The following is a 13,925-nucleotide window of genomic DNA, read 5'->3' on the forward strand; positions in this document are numbered from 1 at the left end:
TTGTTTCGACGCTGACTTTTCTAATTATGGAAACTACTCGGGTGCAGCCTCAGCATTAGTCCCTTTAGCTTGTAATGAAGAGATTCTATGTGTAATGTTGGTGTTGATGGAGATAAAAACAAAGCTTTCTTTTCATTCAGCAGGCCGTCACTTCTTTAAATGAATACTTTTACTGTTCCTATTGGACACAATACAGTGATATTTCAGATCCAACAAAAGCTGCAAATTCCTACAACAGTCTCTGTCATTTTAGTAAGCATGCATAGGTGTGTCGCATCATCTGGTTAGGATCAATGGAAGCACGTGGGTTATAAATGAAGGCTAAAAGGTCATGTGGGAATTAGTGTTGTCAAGGAGACAGCTCAATACGGTGAGTAGGAGGGTAAGCAGGATTGGAGGAATGTGAATAAAGAGATTTATAGCAGAGCCACACACTTAGAGGAAAAATAATGACCGGAAACCCAAAATAACAATGAATAGCTCCTGCTCAGCAGACTGTGGATCACTAACAACTGACACTAAATACTGAGAAATTCATCACAAAGCATCACATCGTTATCTTGATAAAATGTATCTATTGTTTGAATGAAAATATCAGTGTGACAGTGCACCACTATTGATTCGTTTGACCTTAGGCCTGTACTACAAAGTGAGTTCATCATACCCAGGGCATTCACTTATCCAGCCAGGATAAGCCTTCACATGAAGCTAGTTATCAACTTGCTAAACTAAACCAGGATTTTGCACATTCACATGAAAAGGGTGGTGTTAGCGGCATCTTTTAGAGTTAATTTTAAACTTCTTATGTTTGTTTTTAAATGCCTCCACAGTCTTGCCCCGCCTTACCTCTCTGAGCTTCTTCATCCCCACATACCCTGTCGGTCTCTCAGGTCAGCTGACCAGCTGCTCCTGGAGGTACTGAGATCCAGGAGGAAGCTCAGAGGGGACAGGGCCTTCTCTATTGTGGCTCCAAAATTATGGAATAATTTGCCCATGCACGTTAGAGAGGCCCCTTCACTGTCCACTTTTAAATCACGTCTTAAAACCCACTTTTATTCCTTGGCTTTTAACCTCAGCGAGACTTAGTTTCTCTTTTAATTGAAGTAGTTATTTAATGATTTCACTCTTCTTTTATTTGGTTTTTACTTATATCTTATGTAATTTTATTTTACAGTTCCAATGTACAGCACTTTGTGTCAGCTGTGGTTGTTTTAAAGTGCTTTATAAATAAAGTTGATGATGATCTGACTGATCATAATTATGGATAAATGTATCCACAGTAGACCCGTTCGATTTTTTTCAAAGAGAAATGAAGCTGTACTTTGGAGAAAATATGAAGTTCAAACATGTAATACAGATTTAAGGCAACAAAGCTGCTGCAGATAAAGCAGCAAGAGTATGTGTGAGAGGAAGAGCACTGTAGAGTGACACAGTTTTACTTAAGTATGGGCTTTAAGTGCATTGGTCAGTAAGACGAGAAAGGAGTGGCTATTATTATATTAATAAAGTTTAGCCTACTTGAAGCCTGGAAGAAAAGCTGGCAAACAAGCTGACGGTGGAACTCGACAGACTTATCACATCACAACACTCTCATTAAGAATCTGATAGATTACAATCAAGAATCTCATTAAATTAATATGTAAAGCAGCGGTCCCCAACCCCCGGGCCTCGGACCGGTACCGGTCCGTGAGTCGTTTGGTTGAGGCTGAGAGTTGAGAGTTGAGGCTCAGGTGTGAGATGTATAGTTTTCAGGGTTTTTATCGGTTTTCAGCGTTATTTTGTTATCGTTTTTATCGTTTACTCGGTTTTCCTGGGTCTTTTCACGTGTGTTATGAATAAATTTTCATTTTTTCGGTACCGGTACTAGTTTTATTTTGCTGTATTTATCCGCGACACCTTAAAGACCGGTCCATGAAAATATTGTCGGGCATAAACCGGTCCGTGGCGCAAAAAAGGTTGGAGACCGCTGGTGTAAAGGACAGTTTTAGTTTTTAATCTCTCAGCTGCTGCCCCAGTGGTATTCACCCATTAGACTACGTGCAAATTAAGCCCAAAAGTAAAAACAGGTGCCCTATTTTAGGTTCATATGTTAATGCTTATAAAATAATAAAACTGTTGTAAAAGTGTTTGCAGCCAACAGGAGAAGAGTTTAAAGTTACATCGAAGAATCAATATTTTTTACTGATACTCATCAAAGACATTAGAACCTATTAAAAAACTTTAGAAACAGAGGATTAAGGGATCTTCAAGAACTGGTAACCTTCTTGGTAACCTGGCAGGTCAATAGGCAGTGATTTTGCACCTGTTGATCTCTAATCTGGAACTGCTTCACAGCCTAAATTACCATTTTGATATACCCCAGTGAGAAGTGAACCACTTTTGTTGTACAAACAACAACCCTGAAGCATCCGGGGTAAGCAGAAGTCTTCGTAGTGCAGGCCTCTTACCATTATATTTGAAATGCTGTACAGACATTTGTGATAACCAGAGTTACTTCTCCTCTTTCACCGCTGTTACACTGGTATTCTTGCTTTTGAATAGAGCTTCATGAAACTTAATTGCTAGCCGTTCATATTGATGCCAAAAACTCCATCAGCCTTCAGGCCATCATCCAGATTTCAATAGTCAGTAATGAAATACATACCACACATAACAAATATATATAATATTCTCATCCACTTCAATTGCAGTTGGGTTCAATGCTTGTTAGCAACAGTTAGCGTATTAACGTGTTAAAAAAATTGCACTGATTGTAAATATGTTAGCATGCTGACGATGTGCCTCGGTATAGCCTCGCACAGCTGTGGACTCGTCTTGTATATTAGTTAAACAATTTCAAACAATTCGGTTTAGTATAACTGCAACTACTTAAAGTGAAACCACCACCAAGATACCCTGGAAAGCTTCATCCAGACAGACTCATGCAAACTAACAAAAGAGATCGACAGACAGAACAGACAAACACCTCCTGCTACCCAAAGAGAAGGCCATCTCTTCTGCAACTATATAACTGTGCCAAAATATAAATGTAATTTAATTTAATTTAAAAAATGAAATAAAAATGGAAGTACTTTGGATGGCTGTCTCTTTTTAACATAAATTACACACTAAAATCTATATAGACAAACAGACTGTGTAACTGATCAGAAAGGATTAAGACAAAGACGGAGAAAAACAAGATACTATGTCCACTACAAGCCCAGTCCGGTCCAAACGACAGCACCTCAAGCCTACAAACCTAGGTAGCTATTATGAGCTACATCCTCAAACGATGTGGGCCGCCTTGATGGTTCCAGAGTTTTGTACAGCAGCGCATCTTCAACGGGGCTAGCCATGAACAAGAGCCCTACGGCCCAAAACAGGAGGAGAAAACAGAAGGAAGCAGAAAGAGGAGCGTGGGGAGGGTGTGATGGAACGGTGAAATGGTGGTGGGGGTGGAAAGAAGAAGAAAAGGGGAGAGGGAGGTGCAGGTGAGAGGTTGTGATTGATTGCTTTCTGTGTGGTGCTACAGTGGTTTGTCCTGCAAAACCACTGGGCACCTGGTGGAGAGATGACACGTCAGGCTCAGACTGTACACCACTGACATTTTCCGACAATGGGCGGTAGCTGGAATGAGGATGACATCAAGTATTTTCCCTTGTTTTCCCAAGAAAGTGAGCAAATAGTAGCAACATGAGGACTGATCCTGTCAGGCTACATGTCCACCCACTGTCAAACAAAGGCTGGAAAAATGAGGTGGAGTCCTGTTCGGGGCTTCATGAGTCATAAATTGCTGAGCTAAAAGTCATGTCCAGGAATAGTAGGAACACTACAAGATTTTCTTCAACCAATCAGAGGCAGTTTTGTTGCTACTGTTGCTCATTGCTGTGGTTAAGTCAGCCGTGTTGGGGTACAGTCTAAGTCCTGGTGTCATCCTCCCCCGGCCCTCTCTATCTCTCCTGTGCGCAGGCAGCAGTGAGCAGGGAGGGCAAATCCTACCCAGGTAACTGTGGTAGGGCACAGGGATGAGCTGGGCATTAAGTTGTTTTTCATCTGCCACCTCGTAAGGTCCGTCGTCATAGATACCGAGGTCAAGCAGAGTCTGGTTTAGGAGCTGAACACGCATCTCGCCTGGAAAGGAAATAGGTGAGGGCACAGCACGGTGACAAACACAGATTTGCACGTTATCTTAAACAACAGGGACAAGGTCATAGATACACATGCTCACATGTTGCTTCCCAAATCCAGCATGTGACAGAATTTAGACATTTTAGAACAGGCGTTGTGTAAATTCAGCTTTTATTCCATAAAGCAGCATTTTATTAAAACATGAATCATCCAGAAACTGATGTTTGCATCCAATATATCTTAGACCATTTATATTAAATGGATTAAGCTGTGCTGCATAATTTCAGTGCTCAATCAATAGATTGGCCTATAAATTAATTGGATTGTCCTGTTAGTAGTACTTATTTAATTAGACAGTTTCATTGCATTGCTTTTCTTCTCTAGCATGCATTAGCTGCAACAGGAGTTTCTTCTCATATTTCTTTTACATTCGTGGCAAATCGTCTTTGCACTGTAATAGAACAACACTCAAGAAGGCATAAGAGAAGGAATCAGTAGATACTAAAGACAAAAACCTCACTGCCAGTTCCTTCTGCTTAGCATTCATCTTTATGAATGAAACGGAGCATGTCAAGAAGGGATCCATCTGAAAGATGATTTCCAGCCCTTCGTCACCCCTTGCATGCATTTTTGTGAGCAGTACATTCAATCCCAAATCACACTACACAGCTTTTCCTCTGGTCTTGCGATTAGTAAAACATAAAACTCTAAATAAAGGCTTCTATCAGTCGGTCACATTACCTTTCCAGTTGTATGTTCCTGGAGCACCGAACAGAATGAAGTTTTTGTCTGGGGTGAAACTGACAGACAGGCCCTGCTGACAGAAACCGAACTGCTCGTGTCCCTGTGGCCGACCCTCACAAAACTTCCATTCTCCTCCGTCCAGGTCATCTCGATTAGTCAGGTCCTCACTCAGGACATAGCAACGTCCAATGGGATCCCGAGTCTCTGATGACTGGTTTACACGTTGCCTCAGTTCGTACAGATGAGCGCAGGTCTGGTGAGGGGGGGAAAACGCATTAGGGTTTCCTGGATATCAGCTAGCCTTTGATTTTTTTAAAAGAATATGATACTATGCAAAAGCGTAATGACCTTCATCATTATAAACAACAACTTGGCAGATGAACCAAACCTAGAATTGCACAATGTCTGCTCTTATATCTCTTGATCATCAGCACAACGTGAATTTACCCAATTTGGGCATTTGGTACTCACCACAACCTTCCCTCCAATGCCCTGACTCTTGACTGTAACTCCCAGCCACTGGTTGTCCTTGCTCTCTCTGTCCCACCTCACTGAGAGAGAACACAGAGTGAACTGTCAGTCATGATGGCTTCCATATTGTAAGCCAGGAACATTATGGTTACAAGCAAACAGAACTTCACCTATTAGAAGTGTTATTTCACTTCACACTTCACAAAAATGAAGCAGGTATCTTTATAAATATGATACAGTAACATCATATATTTCCATGATGCTTGTCAGAGAAACCATTAATATTCTGCCTGGGATAATGTAGTTTATAATAAAGATAATTCTCTTTGACCGACAGAGGTCCAGGTGTTATTTAGGTTTTTTAAAGCCCAAGTTGATGTGTTTAAAGTTTTGTCTTTGGTTGAAGTGTTTAATTTCACAGCACAGAGAACAAAGTGAAACACCAAGAATAAAAATCACGTCATAGTTTGGTTGTTTCAGCTGCACTTGAAACCCACCGTCTCCATCGATGTTAACCCTCTCACAGTCATACTCCTCTGGTGTGATCGGACACCTGAACAGGGCTCCTGGTCGACTGCCCGTCAACTTACCCTGCCCTGCCGCCCTTGGAGCTCCCACCAGTATCCTAAATAAAGGAAAATGAAAGGAAAGTTAATTGTAAAACCTGGTGTCAAACGTTGATAGTGCATAATACAAATTAAGGTTTCCTCAAAGCTGTTCTTCACCTTAAGTTGCCATTACTATAAAGACACCCTGAACACGAGGCTACATTCAGTAGACTATGTTATGTTGCCTGAAATATATTTATGACAGCTCTGGGAAATCTATATCTAGTGTACCTTGTTTGCACTCATATCCAACAGCTATTATCAGTGGTCCCTAAATAACAAGGCCAGGAAAAGTTTTATTCTCAGTGAGGTGGTTGCTGATATTTTAGGGCCAGTGTCACGGCCCTCTGCCTTATTAGGAGTGGCTGATTCAGGCCAGGATGCTATTTAAAAACCGAATGTTCACATTCCACCCAACACTGTCAGTCATGGCATATGCATGGAAGCGAGACATGGGGAAACACAGGAGACAGCAACAAATAAAGAGCAGAACAGGAAGCCTGAAAAACAGATACCGAGGTCTACCCTGCACTGCCACCGAACTGTGCCTACAGGTCTAATTATGACAGTGATGTTAGCTATGTCAGTGCTACGCTCAGCTGTGCAAATACACCCTGCGCAAAATGCTCCAGCCAACAACTCTCCTCCTATCTACTCCCTAACTATCTACTGTTATGTGCGCACTTAAATTAGAGCTATCACTGTGTGAGGGAAGACTTTAAATAGAGTTTAACAAGCTAGAAGCTTAGCATGGATCAGCCAAGAGTAACTCTAACCTGGTGTCTCAGTGTTTACAACGAGGCAGCTATAACAACAATGCTAGGTGCAGAGCAACTCATCTTTACTGGATAGTTCAGATCAAAATATGCTCGATAGTGTACACTGCATACATTTTACTGTACTGCATCCACTCTGCTCCTGGTAAAGTAATTGGATCAAAGGTGCATCATTACCAACCTTATCCAGCTTTATCTGTAACACGCGTAAAGCTGGATGTGGCGTCAGGCACACAAGCAAGACATTATTACATTACTGGAATAACACAAAGCCTATCTAGTTATCAAGATCTTTATCTAGTCTTTTTGATATCACAACAGTGTATTTAAATGCATCTCTCTAAGTTTTATGAAGATTTAAGCCTTATACTTTTTGCGTCAGTAAGTCTGATGAGGACCAAGTTGCATGAATTTCGTCATCAGTCAGAGAGCATGGAGGTCTATGCAGATGTCCATGTGCTTGCCAGTGTTTTATGACAATGTGGACCAGCTAACCCAAGACTTTATATTAGAATGCACCACCTGCACATCCTCTCCAGGTGGACGTCAAAGAAATATAACAGGAATGACCACTTGGTTTTTCCTTGATTGTCTTCTGTGCACACAAACCATCTGCCCATAGAAGACAATCCAGAAGAAGCTACAAGCAGCATGGCCTTCTGACAGTTAATCCAGATTTAAATTCTGCTCTGCTGAATTATTATTTGTGATCCCAGAGGAACTGAGGATGCATTCACGTCACTAAATTGCTAACAGCAAAAAAGCTAAGGGTTATTTTGTAACTGTAACATGTAAACATGTACGCTATCAACAGACAGTGTTGGGAAGGTTACTTTTAAAATGTATTCCATTACAGAATACAGAATACATGCCCCAAAATGTATTCTGTAACGTATTCCGTTACGTTACTCAATGAGAGTAACGTATTCTGAATACTTTGGATTACTTAATATATTATCATGCTGTTTACAACTACATGAATGTACTATTGCTGTGATTTATTACTGTTACTGAAGGTCCGCGGCTCCGAACCGTAGTAAAGGGACCTCTGGCTAATACAGTGGGTTCCGTGTCGGGCTCGTAGCCGAAAACTAGCTTTACTTTGTTGTCTGGGTCAACTTTGCTAGCAGAGACAGAGAGAGGCGTTGAAAGGCTGCTCCAACGGAACTTATTGTTTCAGAGGAAAACACGGACACGGTGTACAGTCGAGTCTTAATAGCTTACTTACAGCTGGGCTCGTCAGGCACTCTTCTTGGCTGCAGTGGTTATTATTATATTTACATGCTTCCAGCTCCCGTTTTTTCCTTTTCCTCTACTTTTCCTTTTTCTCCCTCCCTCGCTCACAGACACATAACGTGTATGACAGTCCATTCTCCCTGCAGCACGGACTACACTGCCTATGATGCTACATTCTTTAGAGCTATACCTGTAGCATTCTGCCTATTAGCTTAGCACAACAACAACAAAAAGGCCTCTCTCACCCAGGAAACACGCAGAGAGAGAGGTCACCCTGTAACCGTGGCAACCGTAACGCTGCCGCCTGGAACAACAGAACGTAGCTGTCAAACAAAACCCAAACAGTCCTGACCCGCGACAATATGAAACAGGGAAGTACCGCCGTGTAATCCATTTATTTCAACAAAGTAACTGTATTCTAAATACCACCTTTTTAAACGGTAACTGTAACGGAATACAGTTACTCATATTTTGTATTTTAAATACGTAACGGCGGTACATGTATTCCGTTACTCCCCAACACTGTCAACAGAATTTAGATAATGTACCTTGCAAACATTAATACCTGCAGGTATTTATACAGTACATGACTGCGGGCTACTAACGAGTTGTTGCATGTGCCAGTTGTGACTTTGGCTCGATACTCAGACAGGGTGTTCCTGTAACAAAAAGCTGTACTAGCAGGCACACACTAGCAATTAAAGTAAATCAACTGCTGGATAACATAAAATGCTATATTATTGAAATATCATTTCACCTAAAAGGAAATGAGATATGATCAAATTACAAACGAGTCTTCTGCAGAGCTTTCATGGTCTGCATTCTCCACAGCACAGCACTCAACCTGCAACTATCAGTTACGATCACAGTTTGTTTCTTTTAACAATATTTATTTCTGATAGGTGAACAACAATCTAATATCAGGAAGAAAACGGCTGAGCAAACTACAGCTTTTGTAGTTGGAGTGAAAGTATGGACAAAACTTTTGTTTTTTTTTTATTGAAGAAAAGAGCAAGTTTGCATAGGTAATGTGCAAACAGCATCCAGGGCAGAAACAACTATACACTACTGTTAACAGGACACTGAGTTTTTTGTTTGTTTGTTTGTTTGTTTTTGGCAAGCATCCATAAAGAGAGCACGCTAACACGAAGCTAGTGAGGAAGATCCCAGAGTGATGTTGAAGCTGAGTGTATGCTGACCCGAGTCCAGCAGCCAGAGCCTGATCTTCATCAGGTAACAAAGGCAGTGAGTCAGGTTCAAACATAGCCTCTGTTTTTGCAGTAAAATTAATGGCAAATGCTGTGAAACGCACTTTGGGATGGTTTCCAGCTTTGCTGTTGGCTTTGAGTTCGTACTCAAACACTAAAAAGCAGCTGTTGCATAGGTGCTCATTAGGACAGGAATTTGTGCAAGTGTGTGAAACTGCAGCCTTAACTTTATCTTTTAAAAGATAAATTATATGAATAGGCCATGTTAGGTAATGCAAAAGTAATATAATATGTAGTGTTACAAATTAAGTAACATTATTAATTAAGTAACACAATGCAACAATAATAGTATTCTGGCTGAGCAAAGCACACATAAGATCCAAAATGTTCAAAATGTTGATCTTAAAATATAAAATGTTGTAAAATTAAATTAAAGTAGCAAAAGCAATAATTAACCAGACACACTCTACTCAAACTGATATATTTAATAATGCATTAGCTTGTGTGGTTATCATTGTGGCAATTTGGTAACCTACTTTACTAATCCTACTCTGAACTGTCACCTTCTTGTGTTGGAGTAAAGTGGTTTCCCCTTTAAATGTGATGTATAAGAACTAAGTAGACTCAAATGGCAATACTTATGTACAAGTACCTCACAATTTGTATTTTACTACAGTCTACTCACATAAACTACCGCTGACACATCCCAGACTGCCAGACAGCTTAACTTTCTATTTTCTGCTCCCGTCGTCTCTTTCCTGACAAGTACTTCTGGTGAGGTGCAGCTGTGCATGCCTCAGGAGTGATTCCCCTCACCTTAACAACCAGAAACTAAAACAGCCACAGAGCGCAAACATGTGAAATCATGTTTCACATCACCGGTGACGCACATGCAAGAAAAACTAAATCTTCAAGTGATGTTACGCTGATGCAAATACACGTATAACAAAGAGGAATAACATATCACTTAGAAAAAAAACCCCCAAAACTGATAAGATCCGATCCCTCTCACAGCGCTACATTCCAGGAGGCTCTGCTTTATGTTTAAGAGTTAAGGTGATACCTCACTGCCCCCCACATGCTGAGATACATGGGCAGGTGTGAGGATGTGAAGCTGGAGGCTCTGATTTCTGCAGAAATGATCTCATAACCTCTTATGTCTCATAAATATAAGATGAAACAAGTCAGAAAAAAAGTTTATATGACCTAAAAGGTTTATTTATTTAAGCCAAATGGCTGAAGCCTCAAGTTAGAAAACTGTCTACATTAACATTTTTGCAGAGATTCAACATTGTTTTCATTACTTACATGAAATTTGTTTGGAATTACACCTTTGCAAAATTAAGCAAAAAGTGTTGTGACCTTTTCCTGAAGACACACGTACCAAATTTGACACGAATAAATCTTGTTGGATGACTTGAGCTTTCATTTATTTGGCCTTTACTCTGCTTCTAACTCATATCATTGTTTAGGATTGACTCGTGAGCTTCACTGCCAAGCTCATTCTCTCAGTAAACCCACATTTGGTGTGTGCATGTGTGCCTTTGTGCTTGTGTGTGTGGAGGTGTGTTGTTGCTGACCCTGGGGGAGATATCAGGGTGTTGATGTGATGGTCTAGTACAGGGGTCGGCAACCTGCGGCTCCAGAGCCGCATGCGGCTCTTTGGTCCTTTTAGTGCGGCTCCGCGTGGTTTGGGAAAATATATATATATTTTTTTAAGTAATTAGCTGAAGTGTATTTTATTTATGTTAGCTCTTTTTTTAACTTGTAGTTCTAAATTGGAAGATTATTGTGATATTGAAATATAAAAATAAAATTATATTCTATTATTTTTTTAATCGTTCAAAATAAGCGTCACACTTGCGGAAGCCGATATACCCGCCGAAACGCCGTGCATTTATCGAGACTTTCAACCCCAGGTAAGCGAATTATGGATCTTCGGATCCACATTATGTCAGCAGCTGTTTTCCACCGTGAACTATGTTAAAAACAAACACCGCTCACGCCTCACAGATGACAGCTTACAGTCCTGCGTGAAGATGAAAGTGACTTCGTACAGCCCGTACGGCAGAACCGACGCTGTTATGCAAACAGCGTCGGTTCTGCTCAGGTGCGTCCGCCTCCCCTGCAGCGGCCGCTGCAGACCACGCCCCGCCACACACATTAATCAGATAAAATACATATTTAGGCTGAATTTTGCAAACATCTATTTTTCATTTTTTTAGCAGCATAGTGCTTTTTTTTCCAATTATTTCTTTTAAAAGTCAGGTCAAGGCTCCAAAAGCCCAAAGGCGATATAAAGGTGGCGGCTCACAACAGTTTTTGTTTGCTACATAGATCATTTTAGTTCAGCTGGGTGTCTTTCCTTTTGTTATATTTCTTTAAAAGTTCAAAATGTGTTAATAACATAAATAAAATGTAATTTTCTCTGTAGCACTTCATGGATTCAAGCAACACGCCTTAGTTGTTTACACAAAGCATAAAGGTAAAAAAAAAAATATATATATATACAGTGTTATCTTCATTTTAGATGTCAAAAAGTATTTGCGGCTCCCAGTGTTTTCTTTTGCATGGAAATCACGTCCAAATGGCTCTTTGGGTGTTAAAGGTTGCAGACCCCTGGTCTAGTAGAAAACCCACATGAACTCAGATTCAGCACCAGCATGCATGTGTATGTATTACATTGCCATGTTGAATACATAGATTAGATAAGGCACCTGGGTTCTGTCTACAGCAGGGTAGCCCCTACCTGTTTATACCCTCATATCCTCATTATTATCAGGATGTCCAAAAAACTCCCTGAAAAGCCTTCAGTTAATCCAAAATGCTGCAGCAAGAGTCCTGACAGGGACTAGAAAGAGAGAGCATATTTCTCCTGTTTAGGCTTCCCTTCATTGGCTTCCTGTTAAATCCAGAATTGAATTCAAAATCCTGCTCCTCACATACAAGGTCTTAAATAATCAGGCCCCATCTTATCTTAATGACCTTGTAGTACCATATCACCCTATTAGAGCACTTCGCTCTCGCTCTGCAGGCCTACTTGTTGTTCCTAGAGTATTTAAAAGTAGAATGGGAGGCAGAGCCTTCAGTTTTCAGGCCCCTCTTCTGTGGAACCAGCTTCCAGTTTGGATCTGGGAGACAGACACTATCTCTACTTTTAAGATTAGGCTTCAAACTTTCCTTTTTGCTAAAGCATATAGTTAGGGCTGGACCAGGTGACCCTGAATCCTCCCTTAGTTATGCTGCAATAGATGTAGGCTGCCGGGGGATTCCCATGATGCATTGAGTTTTTCCTTTCCAGTCACCTTTCTCACTCACTATGTGTTAACAGACCTTTCTGTATTGAATCATATCTGTTATTAACCTCTGTCTCTCTTCCACAGCATGTCTTTTATCCTGTCTTCCTTCTCTCACCCCAACCGGTCGCAGCAGATGGCCCCGCCCCTCCCTGAGCCTGGTTCTGCCGGAGGTTTCTTCCTGTTAAAAGGGAGTTTTTCCTTCCCACTGTCGCCAAAGTGCTGCTCATAGGGGGTCATATGATTGTTGGGTTTTTCTCTGTATCTATGAAGCGCCTTGAGGCGACTTTTGTTGTGATTTGGCGCTATATAAATAAAATTGAATTGAATTGAATTAAAGCTTTACTTGAGGATAGCTTTGCTACGTGCCAGTGATCTTCATACTGGTGGGAGACAAACCCCTGCAGGTGGAGAAGGAGGGGGAAAGCACAAAACAAAAGTAAGTTGAATGAGTTGAATTTTCTTGGTAAAACTAAACAGATAAGAATTTTCGGATACCATTCTGCTGACTGTTACTTACACAAACTCAGGTTGGCTCCTGTTTTATTATTATCGGTTGATTAAAAAAATGTGGGATGTGATTTTTCTTTGGCTTTTGAAGCGTGGCGTGTCAGAAAGGTTTGGAGAACCGCTAAACTTTAACAACACATATGCAGTGTTAACTTAACAGATGTTAAGTAGAAGACTGTTAGGTTGTTTGTTAGCTGTGTGCATCCAAACGCATCCATTATTTGCTGACATACTTCAATTGGAACAAAGCTGTGCTTCTACCAGTAGTCAGTCAGACCGGCGTGGTTACACCAGCAGGTATGGCACAAGTACAAAAGCTGCATTATTGTGAGGTCTTTATCTTACAATTTAAAGCGCCTTGAGGCGACTGTTGTTCAATTCAATTCGATTTTATTTATATAGCGCCAAATCACAACAAAAGTCGCCTCAAGGCGCTTCATAGATACAGAGAAAAACCCAACAATCATATGACCCCCTATGAGCAGCACTTTGGTGACAGTGGGAAGGAAAAACTCCCTTTTAACAGGAAGAAACCTCCGGCAGAACCAGGCTCAGGGAGGGGCGGGGCCATCTGCTGCGAGCGGTTGGGGTGAGAGAAGGAAGACAGGATAAAGACATGCTGTGGAAGAGAGACAGAGGTTAATAACAGATATGATTCAATGCAGAGAGGTCTGTTAACACATAGTGAGTGAGAAAGGTGACTGGAAAGGAAAAACTCAATGCATCATGGGAATCCCCCGGCAGCCTACATCTATTGCAGCATAACTAAGGGAGGATTCAGGGTCACCTGGTCCAGCCCTAACTATATGCTTTAGCAAAAAGGAAAGTTTTAAGCCTAATCTTAAAAGTAGAGATAGTGTCTGTCTCCCGAATCCAAACTGGAAGCTGGTTCGACAGAAGAGGGGCCTGAAAACTGAAGGCTCTCCCTCCCAACTGAAGGCTCTGTTGTGATTTGGTGCTATAACATCT

The 13,925-nt window shown here is 41.0% G+C and overlaps 1 protein-coding gene across 4 annotated transcripts in view; it reads right to left on the reverse strand.

The window, feature by feature from the left end:
- The window catches only part of itga7 (integrin, alpha 7), a 44,021-nt gene that overhangs the window by 18,731 nt on the left and 11,365 nt on the right, over positions 1-13,925 (reverse strand). For 3 of the 4 annotated variants that reach the window (XR_015719059.1, XM_087841069.1, XM_087841068.1), the window contains exons 2-5: positions 5,820-5,947; positions 5,323-5,402; positions 4,849-5,104; positions 3,979-4,110 (exon numbers count right to left, since the gene is read on the reverse strand). Coding sequence is in view for 3 of the 4 variants with exons in the window: in XM_087841069.1 (XP_087697195.1) it covers positions 3,979-4,110; positions 4,849-5,104; positions 5,323-5,402; positions 5,820-5,947 (596 nt within the window). In the remaining variant the exon portion in view is untranslated. Of the gene's footprint in view, positions 1-3,238; positions 3,347-3,978; positions 4,111-4,848; positions 5,105-5,322; positions 5,403-5,819; positions 5,948-13,925 lie in introns of all 4 variants that reach the window. The other variant, XM_087841070.1, reaches the window with a different exon arrangement.

The sequence above is a fragment of the Neolamprologus brichardi genome, chromosome 5, assembly GCF_056152115.1.
Source record: "Neolamprologus brichardi isolate AB-2024 chromosome 5, ASM5615211v1, whole genome shotgun sequence".
In the NCBI taxonomy this organism is placed as follows: domain Eukaryota; kingdom Metazoa; phylum Chordata; class Actinopteri; order Cichliformes; family Cichlidae; genus Neolamprologus; species Neolamprologus brichardi.